Source organism: Myxine glutinosa, chromosome 5 (assembly GCF_964187855.1).
Source record: "Myxine glutinosa chromosome 5, kmMyxGlut1.1, whole genome shotgun sequence".
In the NCBI taxonomy this organism is placed as follows: domain Eukaryota; kingdom Metazoa; phylum Chordata; class Myxini; order Myxiniformes; family Myxinidae; genus Myxine; species Myxine glutinosa.
This window is the reverse complement of record NC_136265.1, coordinates 95,957,251-95,978,027: the sequence shown is the minus strand read 5'-3', so window position 1 is coordinate 95,978,027 and position 20,777 is coordinate 95,957,251. Positions and strand designations below refer to the sequence as shown.

Below are 20,777 nucleotides of genomic sequence, written 5' to 3'. Positions count from 1 at the left end.
TCTCACTCCTCGACACCAATTGTTACGGACACGACTTAAGATGTTGCTTGACCGAGCGGAATGGCCGCCGTGTTCGCACAGTTTACCCGATTACCCCCAACTCACCCGATTCCACTCGAACGTTGGCCGAATCGCGCGACGCTAAATCAATGATGGAAAGGACACAACGGCTGGGATAAATGAAACGACACAAGGGGTACAGTTCTCAAGACCTCCGGAGGAGGATATAATTGGTGGTGCAGAAAAGGGGTAGATTACAAGGCAAGAGGTAAAGCACAGAAGAGATAGGCACTTAGACACAATCTTATCTATCCCAGACAGACCACAGACAAACGGAACAAGACTGACTTACACAGGGATTGATGGCAGGGAAGAACAGGCAGTCGATAGCACAAGGTGCACCTTGGCTCAGGGACAGAATCAGGCACGGTCCAGTCCAGAGATGCGGGGAGGTATTGCAGCGCTCGGAGGTGGCGTCTCTCTTCCTTCAAGCTGAGGGCGCATCTGACGTCACCTCCCTCTTCCTGCGCATGCTCAACGGGGAGTGACACGCCCTCGGCTCGTTAGCTCCGCCCCAGATGGGATCGGTCCGCCGCTTCTATTGGGTGCGGGGGGTTACCGGGCTCTGCCCTTGACGAGGAGCTGACAGCGAGCCCCTACGTGGTAACCCCGTCGAGCACACGCTCGATGGCGGCTAACCAAGCCGGAGTGAGGACGCGCACTCCCCGCGCCGCCGCCGTTGTTGTTGCTGTTGTTGTTGTTGTTGCTGAACCGTGAGGAAGAGCTGCGGGGAGGTATTGGGAGGTCCTAAACTTCCTAACGGTGCCATACAATCACATTCTGGTGCAACGAAGAGTCAGAATTAATGGAAACGAGTCCTTAACTGACATAGACTAAGAATAACTAGCAAGATGTCCTATAGTTGTCTACGTGAGATGCGGTGGACCTGGATGCGACATTTAATGGGGGAAATAGGGGAAGGTCGGGTCTACAGAGTGTTGTTTACAGAAAATGGGACTAGGGAATGGGGGATTGGGGATAGTTGGGAAGTATGGAGGAAATAGGGGAATATTTACAAGCGGATATGGATGGAGGCCAATCTCATATCCGCAACAATATATATATATATATATATATATATATATATATATATATATATATATATATATATATATATATATATATATATATATATATATATATGTCAGCCATTAGGGTTTTAGCCCCATGACTCAATTGATCATAACATCTGAAATTATATATCGTGCTTCTGAAAACTGATTTGAACTCAACTGCAGACAGAGGTGAGTGGACAAAATGTGGTTTCGAGGCTCAACGTGCAGGGTGGATCCTTAGCCTAGTAAATTAGTCCTTGAATGAATATGCCAAACAGTAGATAAAATGCTCTCGACCCACGTACAGGAAAAAGATGTCATCCAAACGCCTCCTTCACAAAGGGAATAATTAATTATATATCTTCGTAGTGTTTAGTATGTCTCCTAAACCAAGGACGTATCCAATCTTCATCTACCATTTAGCCTAGTGTATAAGAATATTTACTTCGGCCTGCGCTCGGGTCTGATATGTTTAGATAGATAGCCAAAAAAAGCGTAGCCTATCATTATGCTTACATCTTGTTGTCTAAATTTGACCTTCTATAGGACGGGACAATGGGAGGTGTTGTCCTTATGGTCCAGTTGTGCTATGTCTTCAGCGCAGATTCTTGTCTAATATTTTGCTATAAATGAAATGCCTTTCCACTTATTTTTCAGCGAGTGTCTTGAGGAATTGTCCGCTGCGTGTTAGGCGGTACATTCTCGAGCCTCGCTCCACACGTGTGTGTATAATCGATTCTATTAAACATTTTTGCTCTGATTCTTCTTCTTCTTCCTTCCCTTGAGGTCTTCGACCGAGATATATATATATATATATATATATATATATATGTATATATATATATATATATATATATATATATATATATATAAATATATATATATATATATATATATTGTTACGGTTCTCCACCGCCCTTCTTCCCCTTACCAAGGGGGGATTAATCCCCTTGTCCTTTCTGGGCTTGACGGAACCGAGAGACTTGAAACGCCTCTTCCGGGCAAAACGCAAAGGTAGGGTTTCGGGACCAAGTCTCGCTCGTACCTAAATCCCTGTGCCGCCACGGAAGCGAGGAAGCAAGCCTCACACGAGCCACGTGTGATTTGGGTATGCCGAGCGGATTGAGTACCACGTGGTCCATGCAGTCTTAGTAGTGGAACCCGATCCGAGCGGTCTTATTCGTACCACGCTTAGCCAATGAGGAAATCACAGGAACGATCAAATGGAAAAGGAAGAACACGGGTTTAATTATTATTCCCACGCGTATGTGCAATGATCGGGACGCAGAGACACAGAGCAGCACTTAGTCAGTCTTATCTTACCTCCCAGACTCGGGCCCGTCACACTCACACAGGGAATTGCAGATGGGTTGATGTTCCAGCCAAACGCGTCGACGTGGCCGTCCAGGAACGGCCCCGTCCGGCTCTCCACAGTCCCAGCACGTCCCGCGAAGATGGCAAGCAGGCAGTTGAAGGAACCTCGTCGCGTGTCTCCCGAACAAAGGCAGCCGATGAGGTGGAATGGAAAATACGTGTCTCTCAGCGCGGCTGGCGATTACACAGCCGTTATCACTCGCATGATCACGGAGTTGGCCGCCACCGCATGTTGTTGTTATGGACAAGCTTAACACCACCACCGAACATCTATACAAGCTTAACTTATACCCCAGGACAAGACACACAAAACAAACTCACGTACACAAAAGTTGGCCGCCACCGGTGGTATCACTCGCGTGTTGCACTGTACGCGGCTCGGCCTCCAGCTCAATCGAGCGTCACTTTATAAAAGCACGTATTCCGGTTCATGCGCGTCTTTCTTCACCCGCGTATCTCTCAATGTTCTTTGACGCTCTCAACTCCTGCTCATCAACGAGTCCTCCTGGTTGGTCAGTGCGCGCGAGTCCTTGCGAGTCCTCCCTCATCAGTGAGTCCTCCCTCATCAGCGAGTCCTCCTGGGGGCTTTGCGCGATGGATTATATAGATACGCCCCGAACCTTCTTGAACCCTCTCGAACCTTCCAACCACGCCCTGTGACGCAGTGCTGCCACCACAACCTCTGAGCCCTGGTTGGCGGCTCGTGCTTACCGTCAGCTCCTCTGCCACCCTCATTCGTCTCCGCCCCGACCCTCCTAGGCCTGCCTCGTGTTAATTCGCCCAAAAATGAACCAAAGTCAGCACAAAGGGGGCACGAGGCTAGGGAGGCTGGAGAGTCAGTAGAAGTAGGACCTATTCTCCTTCCTCTACTCAACGCAGAACTAACATAGGAAAAGGACTAAGCTCACAAATACTAAGAAATAACTACACTATCGCGAGGCTACATGTTGCTTGTGTGACTAACCATGAGGGGGAAATTTTAACCTTTATTATACTGACTGTACAAAACTCAAAACCGCAACACTACCGCTCTCCCTCGTCAGACTCGTCCCCGAGTCGAACCTCCAAAAATTGGAACGACCGGTTTTGAGAAAGATCTGGGACTAGCTTTTACTGTTACATGTGACATATAGATGTGGTTCCCCCTAACATATACTCTAACCCGTGGGTGCAACAGTTTTAAAACACTAAATATGTCCCACCGACTGCGTTGAGTAGCTACTCTAACAGAATCACGCCCACAATTAACTAAACATAAAGTGTTTAGTTTAGTTTTAGTTTTGTTTATGTTTAGTTTTCAAACTAAACATAAAGCCGGTGGGCAGCATTTTATATACAAGCACAAAACCTACTCCTTTACAGTTCTGTGACCCAGGACCTGTCCTTTTTGAAAGAGAAGACTGGAGGGGAGAGAAAGCACAGCAAAGTACACAAACACTCATAAATTCACATTTCATTTGCTGCTTGCCTCTTGCTTCTTGCTGCTTGCTGCTTGCATCTTCTGTGTGCGTATATCAAACCGGCAAGCCCCCGGACCGGCATACAGGCCATTCCTGCTCTTCGGGGCTAAATAAACTTACAATTCTTCTCGTCCCTAGCACACAATAATAAAAATACACAACAAACGTGTTCCTTTTATTCTGCCAGCAGGGCCAACCCTATGTGGTCCGACTGCATGACATTGATGCCACTCAAAACAAGTGGTCCGAAGATGCAAGGTGAGTTTGCAGCAAGGTGCTACACAGGTGAGGTGTAAGGCCACAAAACTTGTGGTCCATAAGTGCAATACGTGCAGCAAAGTTATAACAAATGAAAAGGATACGGCAGCAAAGTGCCGTGCAGTTCAGCTGCACAGAAGAAGCAAAGTGCAGCATGGAAGCTGCACAGGTCGCTGGTGCTGCACAGTTCCACCTCCAAAATGGTCCTGGGGTGGGGGGGAGAGACAAAGCACGACCAGCAAAGCGGAAAGGGCACAAAGGTACACAGAAACACAATGTAATGCAGCATGAGGGGCGCGGTAGAGCGAGCAGAGCAAGCTCGTCCCTCGCCGTCCGTACCCCCCACTGTTGGCTACACTACCCTAGTCCCCCTTGTATTTACAATCCGTCTCTATGTCTTGTCTCCCATATCCCCCTCTATGCCAAATTCGTCCCCAACTCCCTCCCAGGAAGGAAGGGATGGAACACAACAATGTCTTACTTACGTCATGATGCGTCTCACTACTCAATCAGCTCACAGAGCCCTGGTGTGAAGCTCGTCCTCCTCGGTGACTGGCTGTGGATGGTGCGAAGGGATTTGTCATATCCTAACTACACTACTAAAATTTACACGGTTAAACTGCCTGGGGTCGTACCCTGCCAATCGGCCTCTTTAAACTATGTGGTTCTAAGAACCCGAATTCCCATTGCCCACACTTTTTTTTTTTTTTTTTTTTCTATACTGAATCGAGGCTCGTGAAAGAGCTGACAACCGCGAGGGAAAGACAGTACAGGGGGACCACGAGGGAAAGACAAAGACAGCACATGGGGACCGCGAGGGAAAGACAAAGACAGTACAGGGGGACCACGAGGGAAAGACAAAGACAGCACATGGGGACCACGAGGGAAAGACAAAGACAGCACATGGGGACCACGAGGGAAAGACAAAGACAGCACATGGGGACCGCGAGGGAAAGACAAAGACAGCACATGGGGACCGCGAAGGAAAGACAAAGACAGCACATGGGGACCGCGAGGTAAAGACAAAGACAGCACATGGGGACCGCGAGGGAAAGACAAAGACAGCACATGGGGACCGCGAGGGAAAGACAAAGACAGAACATTGGGACCGCGAGGTAAAGACAAAGACAGCACATGGGGACCGCGAGGGAAAGACAGCACATGGGGACCACGAGGGAAAGACAAAGACAGCACATGGGGACCGCGAGGGAAAGACAAAGACAGCACAGGGGGACCACGAGGGAAAGCCAAAGACAGCACACCACACTGTGGTGCCCTCCGAAATTGGGTCTTATCCCGCAACTTTTCTCGCTGTGCCCTTGCACAATTTCGGGGCTGGGTCATGTGGCTCCACTAGCAGGTCTACCTACCTGCGCACCTCCGCCACTGAAGCCACCGACCGAGCTTGCCTGCTCCTGCAACTACCTAACCGGGGAAGGCCCTCCATGGCACTTACTCCCTCTATGCCCACCTCGGCATTGGGCAACCCGGGTCCTCTCCTGGGATCCTCGGGCCCCACTCACAACTAACCTAACCGGCTCCCAGAGCCTACCTACGGCCTCACCTGGCCGACAAACTACCAGTGGCGGAGTGCCCCAATAACTACACTCACCGAGTAAGCCACACGCCCAGCCATTCCACAGACTCATGCACCCTCCAAAGCACTTCTTTCCACTACCCGCACCACAGGTGTCAATATCCATACAATTTACCTATGCCCTCTAACTGGCTTTACACTACCCCCCCTCACCCCCCGGGCTTTCGTGAATGGACTCCACTTCCCCCCCATTCACTCCTTCGCACCATGCACTCCACACCAATCATTCCACACCATTTATCCTGCACACCATGCAATTCAATTCACACAACACCTCAACACAATTCCATTTATTTTCCACACACAATTCCTCACTCACACAGCATCATCTACCTACCTAATTTCCCCTACTCTCGTGCTTCCCCGTCGTCCCTTTAAACAAAGCACACCCTTTTCTTTGTCATCCACCTAAACTCTCTACGTCCCCTCTATAGTTCAGGTCACTACTTAAATCTCAGTCTATACTGTCTTCTAGATCCCTAACATTATCTTAGCCGTCCCTCGGCTAGCTTCGGTGCCCCATGGAGGCAACCATTGCTGGCCCCTCCATGTACCTAACATTGCCATCCCCCTAAACTAATGCTCATGCTCCCCCCCCCCCCCCCCCGTGTGAGGAATGGTCAGTACCCACATGGGGTACACTACTCCCCCCCCCCCCCAGTCCTCTGAACTATGAGCCCCCCGTCATTGGAGGTACTGGGTCCTGCCTCGGCCTCTAAGGCCAAGGCGATCCATGAGGGCGCCTGCGCGCCCGTGTAGGGTCTTAAACGGTCGGCATGGACAATCCGAGGGAGAGCTCGTGGTCCCATTTTGATCTAAATGACCACGTCACAAATTTGCGCCAGGACGACCCCCGGGCCTTGCCAAGGCGACGTGAGCTTGGAGCATCTGCCCTTCCGTCTCCGGGGATTGAAGAACCAAATCTTCGTCCCCAGAGAATATTAGCTCCTCTGGCTCCGGTGGTCGTACCTGCACTTCATTTTGGCACCCGCCAGCTGAAACTGGCGACGTGCGAAGGCATGGACCCTCTCCATGCCTTCCTCTAAGTGACGGGCATAGCCCTCCCCCGGCGGTCTATTAGGGACTTCGGGCACGCGTCCGCATAGCAGATCGGCGGGAGCCCGCAACTCCCGCCCGTACATAAGCAGCGCTGGACTGCATGCGGTGGCTCCGTGCTGACTATTGCGGTAGGCCATTAACAAATATGGGAGATGTTCGTCCCAGTCTTCCTGATGGGTGGTGGTGAATAGGGCCAATTGTTGGACCAGGGTTCGATTGAACCTTTCCACCATCCTGTCAGATTGAGGTCTCAAGGGCGTTGTCCTTGTTTTCCGAATTGACAGGAGCCTGCACACATCTTTTAACAATTGACTTTCAAAATTTCGACCCTGGTCGGTGTGCAGCTCCTCCGGAATCCCATGACGACATACAAATCCTTCCACGAAGGCCTGTGCCACAACCCCGGCTTCTTGGTTAGGGAGGGCATAGGCCTCCGGCCACTTGGTGAAATAGTCCATAACTACGAGGATGTATTTATTACCTTGGCGGGTGCGGGGTAGTGGTCCTAATATGTCCATGGCCACCCGCTCAAGGGGGGCTCCCACCTGGTTAATTGAAGGGGGGCCCTCATCCTCCGTGCTGGTCCCTTTTTAGCAGTACAGGCGTCGTATCTCCGACACCAGTCCTGTATATTGTGCCCCATATTTACCCAATATAACCTCCAGCGGACACGAGATGTTGTCTTTGTTCTGCCTAAATGGCCGCCGAGACGGGTACCATGCACCTGCTGTAAAATGGTGGTCTTAAATTGCTCTGGGACTATCACCAGCCAGGACGTTCTCTCAGAGGGAATCTCTACCCACTTGCGGTACAAGATGTTGTTTTTCCAATTCCAGGGTTTGCCATTGAGCCCAATATGCCTTTGTTGGCGCCCAGAGGGGGTGACCTCTTCCCCACTCGGTCTTCTCCCAAATCGAACCCATTCGTGCACCGGTCCCAGTACGGGATCCTCCCGCTGGGCCGTGCTCCAAGCCAAAGTTCCAAATTCCTCATCAGCGGTTAGTGGCAAGATTGGCCCTCTCACCCGGGTTGCACGGACTACGAGGGTAGGGGTGGGGTCTGCCAATTGTTCCCTGTCCTCGTGTCTCGCACAAAATTCACAGTTTTCCCCCAAACAGGGACGTCGAGAGAGTGCGTCGGCATTCCCATGGGCCTTCCCGGCCCTATGGGTCACACTGAAATCGTACTGCTGCAACTTTTCCAACCACCTTGCAATTTGGCCCTCCGGTTCCTTGAACAGGAGGAGCCATTGCGGGGAGGAATGGTCAGTTTGAACCAGAAATTTCCGCCCATACAAGTACGGGTGGAAATGGTTCATGGCAGCCAGCATGGCCAATAACTCTTTAGGAGAGACGCAATAATTTTGTTCGGGCCTACTCATGGCCCGACTATAATATGCGATCACTCTCTCCACGCCCCCCTGTGTCTAGGACAAAACAGCGCCCAATCCTTCCTGGCTTGCATCCGTGCCCAGGGTAAATGTCCCGTCACTAGTGGGGTATATTAGAATGGGTGTGGATGTCAAACACCCCTTCAATGCTAGGAAGGCCTCATTGCACTCCCTTGTCCAATTAAACCTCGTCCCCTTCTCCGTAAGCCGGTGAAGGGGACGGGCTATCTCCGCAAATTTTTCCACAAAGCGCCTGTAATAGGAGCAGAGTCCCAAAAACCCCCGCACCTCCTTGATGTTGCGAGGGGCGGGCCACTTCTCTACCACTGTAATTTTGCCTGGGTCTGTTTTTACCCCCTCGCGACTGATGACGTGACCTAGATAGGCCACTTCTTTGGCAAACAAAGTGCACTTACTCGGACTCAATTTCAACCCTGCCTGTCTGAGGCATCCAAACACCTGGTCCAAATTAGCTATGGCTTGGGAAAATGTTTTAGCATGTACCAGGACGTCATCCAGGTACACTAGGCATGACTGCCATGGCATGCCGCCCAGCACATGCTCCATCAATCGTTCAAAGGTGGCGGGGGCATTACACAAACCAAACGGCATCACAGTGAACTGATACAGCCCCTTACCTGTGGAAAATGCCGTTTTCTCCTTCCCTGCTCTATCCATCTCCACCTACCAATACCCACTCTTGAGGTCCAAGGTTGAGAACCAATTTGAGCCCGCAATGGCATCGAGGGTATTGTCAATTCTAGGCAGGGGATACGAGTCTTTGAGTGTCACGTTGTTTAGTTGGCGATAGTCCATGCAAAACCGCGTGGTTCCATCTTTCTTTTTAAATAACACAACTGGTGACATCCAAGGACTTCCCGAGGACTCAATGACACCTGCATTGAGCATTTTTTCTACCTGCTCATCAGCTTCGTCCCTCTTGCTCCAAGGGAGCCGACGGGCGGGCTGACGAATAGGCAGGGCCTCACCGGTGTGGATCCGATGTTTCACCAGGCCCGTACGTCCAATATCCTCGGAGGACAAGGAGAGGATGTCCAAATGGGTTTCAATTAATTTGAGTAAGGCCTCCCGCTCGGTCTCCTCAAACTCTACACTACTACTGTTTACCATCTCACAAATGGGATCGGGCCAATTCCTACTAATTCCTAGAGACTCCCTCTGGGACCGGCTCGGCTGGATGTTCTCGTCCCTCACTGCCGCGACTTCATTAACTGGCGTGCAGCTGGCTATCTTTGTGCCCTGTCCTGTAGTGCGTGGTTCTGTACTTACATTAATTACCCGGACGGCCACCACCGGCCCATCCGTTTTTACGAGGGTACGGCCCACGACTAAGCCCGCCCGAATCCCGCCCGAACCACGGCGTTAGTGGACATGCCACGCGAAGCGAGCCGCGATTCGGGCCGTTAGCAAGGACTAAACCCGATTATGGTGGTTCCGATCGTGCCACGTTTACCCAATGAGAGAAAAGACTGATGCGATCGGATGGAGAGGAAACCCAGAAAATAGGAAGAACAACGCAATTTATTAACAATTTACATGAAAGAAAAGAGGAAACGAAAGAAATGTACAGGATAGGAAGAGGAAGAAGAAGCACACAGGCAGCCTCAAACAGTCTTCTTCTTAATACCCCAGGACAAACGGGCCTGTCACACACACACACTCACACGGGGATTGTAGATGGTTGATGGTCACCAGCGCGTCCAGGCTCCAGCCCGGCTCCGGTCCAGGCTCCGGTCCAATGGACGAAACCCGGCAGGCAGCTCCGCGTATAGTGGAACGCGAACGGATAATTATATACCGGGGGGGAGGCTGGTGTCCTAGCGGCGTATGTAATAAGTGCACACTCGTGCCAAACGCCCCCTCTCTCCAATGTCCTGCTTTAGCACAAGGTTCCAACCAGAGTCCTTTCACAAGCGCGCTCTTCCAGTCAGTCCTTCAAATCACAGTAGTCCTCCAAGTCCTGTGAAAGGGCTTTGCGTTCGCTTTTATAACTCAAGCAGCGATCACTCCGCGAGCCCAAAAGCCACGCCTATCAGGCGATCTTACCTCAGCCCTGGTTGGCTGGTGCTTGCTTACTGGCCATGCCCTGATGGTGGGTTGACGTGGCCACACCTTCTTCCTGGCGTTCCGCCCCCTTTTTCTGGGCCTCACCTCGTGGCTTATGGCGGCGTTTGGGCGAGCTCAAGCTCAAGGGCAGCGAAGGCTGCTGGTTTGGGCGGAAGCCCAGCGAGGTTGCACACGCTGCTGGCCCTAAAAGGCGATGGCTAGCGCTTAATGGCGTCGCTTGGAGAGGGAGGCTGTCAAAATGAATGGAATGGGGCCTACTCCTTATTTGATTGACACAACGCAGATTCAACTATTGGAAACACGGCCTTATCTAAACACACACTAATGAAATAACTGAAGTCCTATGGTGACCTACGTGTTGCTTGTGGCCTACCTTTGGGGTGAAACCTTGAACCCTTTTAATAATGTCATATTTACAAGAGTGTGGGTTCTCAAAACCACAACAATATATATATATATATATATATATATATATATATATAAATATATATATATATATATACATAGACAACAACAACAACAACATGCATTTTAAGACCATTTTCCCTGCAACAGCGGGGGTTAGCCTTGCGGTCCCCATGACAATCTTCTCCATTGTACCCTATTTTCTGCATCTCCCCTTGTTAACCCCCTTACCCGCATTTCTTCTTCGACCACCTTCAGCCAAGTCTTTCTCGGTCTTCCCCATCCTCTACTTCCTTCTACATTCATTTCCATCACTCTTCTCAACCAGTCACTTTCATCCTTCCTCAACACATGACCAAACCATCTCAAACTGTTTCTCTTCACAGCATCAATAACAGGCTCTATTCCCATCATCTTTCACAATTCATCATTTGTCTTCCTCTCTCTCAACGACACTCCACACATCCACCGAACCATTCGTATTTCCACCCTTTCCAGCCTGCGTTGCTGCTCGACATTCATTAACCATGTCTGGCTCCCATAAATCATAACACTTCTCACACATGCAGCATACACCTTTCCCTTCAGTTTCAAGGACACTCCCCTCCTCGTCAGCACGCCACTCAGTTCCCGAAACTTCTTCCATGCACATCTCACTCCAGCAACCGTTGCCGAGTCTGATCCACCTTCTCCATTCAGTATGTCTCCTAGGTAACAAAATGTTTTCACAGCTTCCAGCTTCATGCCGTCTCCAAGATCCAACTCAGCATTTCCTCCATCTGCAGCTCCCTCTGTGCACACCTTACACTTGAATGTAGCTGCCACACTGGTTAATGACCCTCTCAAACCACTACATTTTTGATGAACCCACTCAGCGCACATTGTACATTGAATCGAGTTCACTCCGACACCCTTCCTGCACATAGCACATGGCCGCTTCCCAGTTCTTTCCACCTCACCACATGCTTTACCACTTGCCATCACCTTTGTTTTTTCCGATATTCACCTTCAGACCTTTCGTCTCCATACATTCCTTCCACTTGTTCATCTTCTCCTTCAGTCCATCCATACTTTGCAATCAACATCAGATCATCTGCATACAACAACTCCCACGGTAAACCCTCCTTTACGTTCCGAGCCAGCATCTCCATCACAGCTACAAATAGTAGTGGACTAAGTACCGACCCCTGATGCACTTCCACCTTCACCTCAAACTCACCACTGTTCCCTTCCTTCGTCATTACAGCTGTGAGCACTCTTTTGTACATTGCCATCACGACTCTGATCAACCATTCCTCCACTCCTAACTTCCTCAATGCCCATGTCACTACTTCACGTGGAACCCCATCGAATGCTTTCTCCAGATCAACAAACCCAAGAAACAACTTCTTCCTCTTCTCCATGTACTTCGCCTGCAACTGCCTCACAATAAAAAGCGCGTCTGTCGTTCCTCTTCCTGGCATAAATCCAAACTGCATTTCGTCAATCTTCACTTTCTTCCGTATCCTCCTCTCCAACACCCTTTCCAATACCTTCATTCCATGCTCCAATAACTTTATCGATCGATATGAGCCACAGTCCAGAGGGTCACCTTTCCCCTTGTATAGAGGGACGAGGGTACTCAGTTCCCAATCCACTGGAATGCGGCCTTCTTTCACCACCAGATTGCAGATCTCTGTCATTCTCTTCACGCCCCAATTTCCCGCTGCCTTCAACATATCTCCCACAACTCCCGTCGGCCCTCCCGCTTTTCTACTCTTCATTGCTCCAATCGCTTCCTCAACTTCCTTCTCCGTTATCTTCTCTGCCGGTCCTAAAACTGGGTTACTCTCTATGTTGCCATCCCATTCATTCTCTCCATTCAAGAGTATTTCCATATATCTCTTCCATCTTCCTTTAATTCCATCTGGGTCCACAACGATTTGTCCCACTTCATCCTTCAAGCAACTCACCCCCATCACATCACACCTCTCTTTCGCTATCTGCTTTGCAATCCTGAATACCGCTCTCTGACCCTCTTCCAAATCCAAGCGTTCTCCGAACATTTTCCGACATGCCTCCTGCGCCTTTGCTACCTCTTCCTTTGCAGCCTTCTTGGCTGCCTTATAACTTTCATGCTCTGCCTTTTCTGCCCCTCGTACCCTTCACCTTCTGCCACTCCTTGAACTTCTTCCTCTTCTCCTCAATCTTCTTTCCAACTTCATCATCCCACCACCATGTTTCCGAGTGCCTCGGTGGTCCTTTTGTCCATCCACATACCTCACCACAGGCTCCCAACAGACTTTCTTTCATTGACATCCAACCACTTTCAAGCTCAACCACATCATCCTCGACCATACTCACCCTCTCTTTTAATGCCTCCCTCACTGTCACCTCTTTCAAACTCCACACCTTCATTCTCGGTTGGTACTTAACCCGCCGAGCTCTCCTCGCACCTTTCAACCTTATGTCGCAGACAACCAAGTGGTGCTGTGAAACAGCCTCCTCCCCCGGGATCACTTTTGTGTCCCGGAGGTGCCCCCTATCTCGCCTACGCACCATCAGGTAGTCAACGGTTGTCGTCGACCCACCTGACGTGTATGTAACAAGCTTATTATCCTCTTTCTGGAACTGAGTATTACAAATCAACAAATCAGCTCCATCAGCAAACTCCAAAATCCTTTCACCTTCTCCATTTCTCACACCATATCCGTAACCCCCATGAACTCCCCCTAAACCGTCCATATTCCTTCCCACATGTCCATTTAGGTCTCCTCCTATCACAACACCTTCCTTATCTTTCAAGTTTTCCATCAACTTCTCCATTGCACACCAGAACTTGTCCTTCTCTTCATCACTCCGACCAACCTGCGGAGCATATCCCGAGATGACGTTCACCAAGAGCTTTCCAATCATCATTTTCACCATCATCAACCTATCACTCACTCTAGTCACACTCACCACACTGTCTACAAACTCCTCAGAAAACAGGACACCAACACCATTCACGCCTTCTGGGCACCCTTTCCACACAAACTTGTATTTCTGTCCCTGCCTACCCTTCACCATTCTCACACCACTTCCCTTCCATCTTGTCTCCTGCACACAACATATGTCCACTCTTCTTCTGACCAATACTTCCACCACTTCTCCTGATCTCCCTGTCATTGTCCCTACATCCCACGTCCCAAACCTCAGAGACCGATCTCCACGTCGGGCATCAGACGTTTCGTCGTCATAAATGGAGTGATTTCCACCCTTGCTTCGATCGGGTTCCCCACCTTGAGTTTTGACGAGAGGGAGTGGGGTCCCCCACGGGGTACTTTGGGCTGTACCCTGCCCATATCTGGTTGTAATTGTCATGGTTCTCTTTTTGAGGCAATGTTTTTATGGCCGGATGCCCTTTCTGACGCCAACCCTTTTAGTCGCCTCTTACGACACGCAGGGATACGGTGTACCTATTCTAAACCGGGGTACACACGTCCCCGATAGTTGGACATAAATTGGGTTGTAAGGAATGGTGTTTTTTCTACAAAAACAGGATAGCACAGAATACAAAGGTCTATCGATTACACACATGACACACATCTATTGCATGAATAGTCATCACACTTTTACGAAACAAATACGAAGGAATTACTCATGTTATACGAAACAGTTTCTCCCACGAGGGCCATTTTTCTGTCACCTTACTTTTTCATGAGCCGAGATCATGTATAAACATCTGACATATAAAACACAATGTTAGTTTGTGTATTTGTACAGATGTCTGTGCCCCGTCATAAGGGTCGGTTTTAAAGGCCAATCTTTTAACACAAATGTGTGTTCACTGCTGTCTATTTTTGAGGACAAAACAAACTCGAAAAACATTTTCCATGAAGAGTAATTATGTCTTTTCTATTGGAATTGTAGACGGTGGCTTGCAAACCGAGCCTCAAGGGCGGTGTACAGAATTGTCTTTTTAAATAGCAATAAATACAAGGTGCAGGGAGGTGAAATTTGCCGCAAGTAATGTGCAACATCCGCAGAGTAAAACTGGTGTTCATTTATGTGTGGAGGATGTCTCATAAATAAAGAAGACATGAGCAAAACCTGTTCAGGCTGGAGTTCCCCAAGGTAGTGTTCTGGGCCCTGTGCTTTTTCTGGTCTTCATCAATGATCTCTCTGACTCTCTTGAAAATCCCCTCTATCTCTTTGCTGACGACTCTACTCTCTGTCGCTCCATTCCTCATCCCTCAGATCGGCAGTCTGCAGCCTCCTCACTCTCTGCAGACCTGGACAAAATCACAGACTGGGCAAACAAATGGAACATGTCTTTCAATCCTGATAAATCTCACACTCTTACGATCTCTCTCCGAAAAGACCGACTGGAAAACCCTCCCATCCACTTTCTGAATAATCCTCTCCAAGAAGTTCTGTCACTCAAGCTTTTGGGTCTCACTATTTGCCATGATCTTTCCTGAGAAAACCACATTTCAAATCTGGCCTCCAAAGCCAGTCGCCGACTGGGCATCCTCCGTCGTGCGAAGTCCTTCCTTGGCACACCTGAGCTCCTCACCACATACAAGGCTTTCATCCGCAGCTCTATGGAATACTGCTCTCCCCTCTGGTCTGGTGCTCCTGCCTCACACCTAGCCCGTCTTCACGCTGTTGAAACCAAAGCGTTGAGAATCATTGAAATCTCCCGCGATGAAACTAACTCCAAGGGCCTTTCACTCACTCACCACAGGCAGGTTGGTGGTCTTTCCGTCTTCTACCGACTCCTCTCTGGCCTTGCCCCCCCAGCCCTCTCTGGGCTCTGTCCCCCAAATATTCCTACAGGTCGCACAAGATCTGCCTGCAACCCTCTTATGGTTAAACTGCCAAAATCAAGACTTTCTGCTCACCTTCACTCCTTCATTCCTCTTTTCTCCCACCTCTGGAACAAACTCCCTCACTCTCTTCAATCCCACTCCACCCTCCAGGTCTTCAAAACAGCTGTTCACCACCATCTCTTATCCTCCCGCACCCAAAACCTTGATCTTTTCTACCCCCGCTAATTTCGGTCCCCTTGTGTTTTATACCTCTCCCCCCCCCCCCCTCCCCTTCCCACGCCTCCTGCCCCCAAGCCCTCTCCCTCCCACACTTCTCCCTGCTCTCAAATGTTGTGGTTGTGTGCTTCCCCTTCTCTCCCCATCTTGTCTTCCGCTCCCTCTTTTTGTATATTTTGTTTGTCTGGTTGATTTGTTTGTGAAATAAATGTTAGCTCTTTCACGAGCCTCGATTCAGTATACAAAAAACAAAAAAAAAAAAAACAAACAAACAAAAACCTGACAAGGCCGAGACTGCACCGTCAAATGAACATTTTTGATGGGATTTTTACTCGTAAATCAATAAAAACTGTGCAATTAAAGATCAATAAGATACCAGCATACAAGTTATATTATTGTTGGCATAATGACAAATTATCATTTTAAAATTATTATTACAATTTAATTATCTTTAATAGTTTCATTTAATTTGTTTTATATATATATATTTTTAAATTATCATTAAAATATTTATGATGAGGATAAAGGATAAATCAATTACACACTCTCGGGCCATTTTTTTTCTTTCTGTCACCACCGTTTTCCACGAGGAGAGATCATGTACAAACATGGAGAATAAATCAATAAAAAGAATGCAACTAAAGCTCAATCAGAAATGATGAGAGTACAAATTGAGGATAACAGGATTACAATAAGGTATATTGTTGTTGGGTGAAATATTTTACCAAATGATAAGGAGGATAATGGATGTTTTAGAAATTGATCTGCCAACGTGGTTATTTCTTTAAGCAATTAAATCATAACACAGGGTTTTTTTTTTTCGTGAACGCGAGAATTCATCATCAAACTTTCCAAATCAAAATGTATAGACAATGACAAAAACCTTCATGGGGATGGTTCTTGAAGAAAGAAGTTTCAGAGTCATTTGATTCTGGAAGATACAGGTGGGCATCAATGTCGTGCTCAGTTTTCACTTCCACTTTCACAAAGAAGTCTGAAAAAAGTAACTTTTATTAAATGCAGGCAGTTTTGTGTCACATGCAAAGCCAGTTCCACATTCTTAAAATAAATAAATAAATATTGCATTAAAATCATTGATTTGAGATCTTCCTTGAAGAGACAAAATAAAACATTTCCCCATGGGAATAGCGTTGTGTCGAAACATTTTTTGCTTTTGCTCAAGGTCAACTGCCATCTGCTTGGAAATCAGCCAACATCACCGCTTTGCACAAAAAAGGTGCAAAAACAGATCCTAGCAACTACAGACCAATCAGCCTTCTCCCAATTATCAGCAAAGTCATGGAATCCATCATTGCTTCTGATATGAAATCTTTCCTCTTCTCCAATGGCTTGATCTCTGATCATCAATTTGGTTTCAGACCAGGTCACTCTACTCTGGACATGCTGCTTCTGCTGTCTCAACAATGGATGGAGGTCCTCAATGCCAAACAGGAAATTAGAGCTGTCTCCCTCGACATATCACGTGCCTTCGACACGGTCTGGCACCCCGCTCTGCTCACCAAACTCTCCTCCTTTGGTATCCATGGAAATCTCCACGCATGGCTGGCGGACTTCCTCTCTAGTCGTCGTCAACGTGTGGCCCTGAATGGGTTTCTCTCATCTCCTCTTCCTGTTCAGGCTGGAGTTCCCCAAGGCAGTGTTCTGGGCCCCGTGCTTTTTCTGGTCTTCATCAATGATCTCTCTGACTCTCTCGAAAATCCTCTCTATCTCTTTGCTGATGACTCCACTCTCTGCCGCTCCATTCCTCTTCCCTCAGATCGGCAGTCTGCTGCCTCCTCACTCTCTGAAGACCTGGACAAAATCAGACTGGTCAAACAAGTGGAACATGTCTTTCAATCCTGACAAATCTCACACTCTTACTATGTCTCTCCGAAAAGATCGACTGGACAACCCTCCCATCTACTTTCTCAACAATCCTCTCCAAGAAGTTCTGTCGCTCAAGATTTTGGGTCTCACTATCTGCCATGATCTTTCTTGGGAAAACCACATTTCCAAGCTGGCCTCCAAAGCCAGTCGCCGACTGGGCATCCTCCGTCGTGCGAAGTCCTTCCTCGGCACACCTGAGCTCCTCACCACATATAAGGCTTTCATCCGCAGCTCAATGGAATACTGTTCTCCCCTATGGGCCGGTGCTCCTGCCTCACACCTAGCTCGGCTTCACGCTGTTGAAACCAAAGCTTTCAGAATTATTGGAATCTCCCGCGATGAAGCTATCTCTGAGGGCCTTTCACTCACTCACCGCAGGCAGGTAGGTGGTCTTTCTGTCTTCTACCGACTCCTCTCCGGCCTTGCACCCCCAGCTCTCTCTGTGCTCTGTCCCCCAAATATTCCTACAGGTCGCACAAGATCTGCCAGCAACCCTCTGATGGTTAAACTGCCGAAATCTCGGCTCTCCGCTCACCTTCACTCTTTCATTCCTCTTTTCTCCCGCCTCTGGAACAAACTCCCTCACTCCCTTCAATCCCACTCCTCCCTCCAGGTCTTTAAAACAGCTGTTCACCACCATCTCTTATCTTCCCCCATCCAAAACCTTGATCTTTTCTACCCCCGCTAATTCACCCCAGATCCACCTTGTTTGAAATTCCAACTTCTTTCCTGGAAGTCCTGGCAGTGTCCATATGTTTTATACCTCTCCCACTGCCCCCTTCCCCCCCCCCCCCCCCAAAGCCCTCGCCCTCTCTCAGATCTCTCGATGTCTCCATGTCTCTCGGTCCCTGCTCTCAAATGTTGTGTTTGTGTCCTTCCCCCTCTCTCCCCATCTTGTCTACCGCTCCCTATGTTATATGTTTTATGTGTCGGTTTGTCTTTCTGTGTAATTAATGTTCGCTCTTTCACGAGCCTCGATCTTGTATACAAAAAAAACAAAAAAACATTGCGATATCAAAGCATTACGTTTTGTATAAACTGCCTCGATGTTACGAGATGATTCCGACCCGACCACAACTTTATTGGGAATTTCACGACCCGCCAAAATCAAAATCAACAAGAGGTTGTAAGAAAAATGTTGGGAAGGCTGGGAAGGCAAAATTGCTGTTTGCTCAATTTGAGGCAAATCACAAGCAATTGCGATTCAATATGGGACGAGTTGATTTTTTTGTCTCAAATGTCATCCCTCATGGAAAAATAAATACGAGATAGAATGGCAGGTTCACAGATTGACAAATGCAGAGATTGGAATGAATAAGCTAAAGCTAAGACAGTGACTGTATGATCGGCCAAAGTGACCATTTGATAAGGGGAGTGGAAAGGGGGAAAGATTCAGCAAGTGGAGAAAAGGTCAGGAGCGGTTTGAAAAAATCATTTGTTGATCATTAATTTTATTGAAGGACTTGACTTGCAAGATACCTTCGGAGTATGCACACACATCTTTGAGCTACCTTGTCTGAGTTGAAATCTCAACACATATAAACTGCCATCCTGGTTTGTCGCTTGCAGTGAATTTGGCAATGTGTGTGCCGTCCCTCAGAAGAATATTAACCGAAATGTCCCATCTGCCAGCATTAGATAGTGGACATTTGGGATGTCATTTGTCTTTTAGGAGGAGTCGGTGAGTTAATCCCGACATAATGAATACATTTTAAAAATTATTGGTCTTATCTGCATCAGTCGCAAAGCCACAAAACAAAAATGAAGATTAAAGGACGCGGATTCCTCCACAGACAGAGTTCCATCGAAGCTCATAGGGGTGTCATAAAAATTCGGGGCAATACCCCTGGGGCCTGGGCACTCACCTGGTATAATAAAGCCTCACCTGGTATACTACCAAAACTAATGGCATTTTATACAAATTGCAATGGTTCCACCTCACAAAAGACCTCCTCTTCCCTCCCCTCACCCCCCCCCCCCACTCACCCTCACCAACCGACTCCACCATCTCCCTCACCTATTCACGTTTGTTCATTGGTTTGTTACCTGTGTTTCATCTCCACTTTCCCTTCCTCGTCTTCCCATGTTTCATTCAACTTGTGTGCAGTTTGTTCACCCCCATGTCCCCTTATCCCCTCCCCTTCATCTCAATCTCATGTTAACTCTGCTGTTGTAGCTTCCCCCTTTCCATTTTATTATCTTCCATTCCACTCTGTTTTCCACGAGCCTTTATCATATTTCGAAAAAAAACAAAAAACTCGGCACTAAACAAACACATGTCTCATCAGAAGTGATGAAGATCACACAACTCACCATTCGGCTGGTCGCTTTGCTCTTCTTCCAGACCAGAGGAGTTCACATCCTCAATTTTTATCTGCAGAATCTCAGGAGATCCTTCCAGCTCCTCCACTTTCATTTGACACCCAAACACAGGCGGCTGTTCTGATTCTGGCAGCATATGACAGGAATCCTTCCCACAGCCAACTTGAGCATACATGGTGGGTGAACCTTCAGAGAAGCAAAAAACATACCACTCTTACTCTTCCTGATGTTTACTTCACCCTGAGTACCTTGGTCCCACACAGTACCAACATGTGAAATACCTCTATACTTGAGACCTTATCCTCTGCTTGAAGCAGTTAGCATAACTTAAACGTTCATCACACACATACGGTGGGTGCATCCTGGGACATCCACAAAAATAAATTGTACATGTTGCAGGCTTTTTGACAAAACTTTTAATTGCATTATATGTTGATGTGAATTTTGAAACATACAAAAGTTTAGATATTAAGAGAAAATCTGAGCCTATTCAGCAAATTTATTCAATGGTGAGAAGGCCTCACACACAGGGGATGTGTATGAAGGAAGGAGTATTTGTGCTCAGATGTAATCCATGCCGCAGATATGCTGATATGTACAGTTTCCCTTCATCACTAACTTTCAGGTAATAAATCAGGAACCCACTTTTAAGAAAATCAGATGGCACAACAACATTCTTCTGGAACACGTCCAGGGCAATTCAGATCAAGTTCATCACACTGGCAAGTAGTACTGGGTCACCTGTGTTAAAGATTTGAAGGAAGACCATTTGTATCATTAAATAGTGTTACGTCAGTGGGGAAGAGATACTTT

The 20,777-nt window shown here is 48.0% G+C and overlaps 1 protein-coding gene and 1 long non-coding RNA gene across 2 annotated transcripts in view; one reads left to right on the top strand and one right to left on the bottom strand.

Moving 5' to 3' along the window:
• The window catches only part of LOC144891992 (uncharacterized), a 707,648-nt gene that overhangs the window by 373,639 nt on the left and 313,232 nt on the right, over positions 1-20,777 (top strand). The window lies entirely within an intron of this gene.
• LOC137427356 (uncharacterized) overlaps positions 1-20,777 on the bottom strand; it is a 78,186-nt gene that overhangs the window by 45,728 nt on the left and 11,681 nt on the right. The window contains exons 2-3 of the mRNA XM_078777127.1: positions 19,956-20,150; positions 16,639-16,749 (exon numbers count right to left, since the gene is read on the bottom strand). Coding sequence (XP_078633253.1) covers positions 16,639-16,749; positions 19,956-20,150 — 306 coding nt within the window. The remainder of the gene's footprint in view (positions 1-16,638; positions 16,750-19,955; positions 20,151-20,777) is intronic.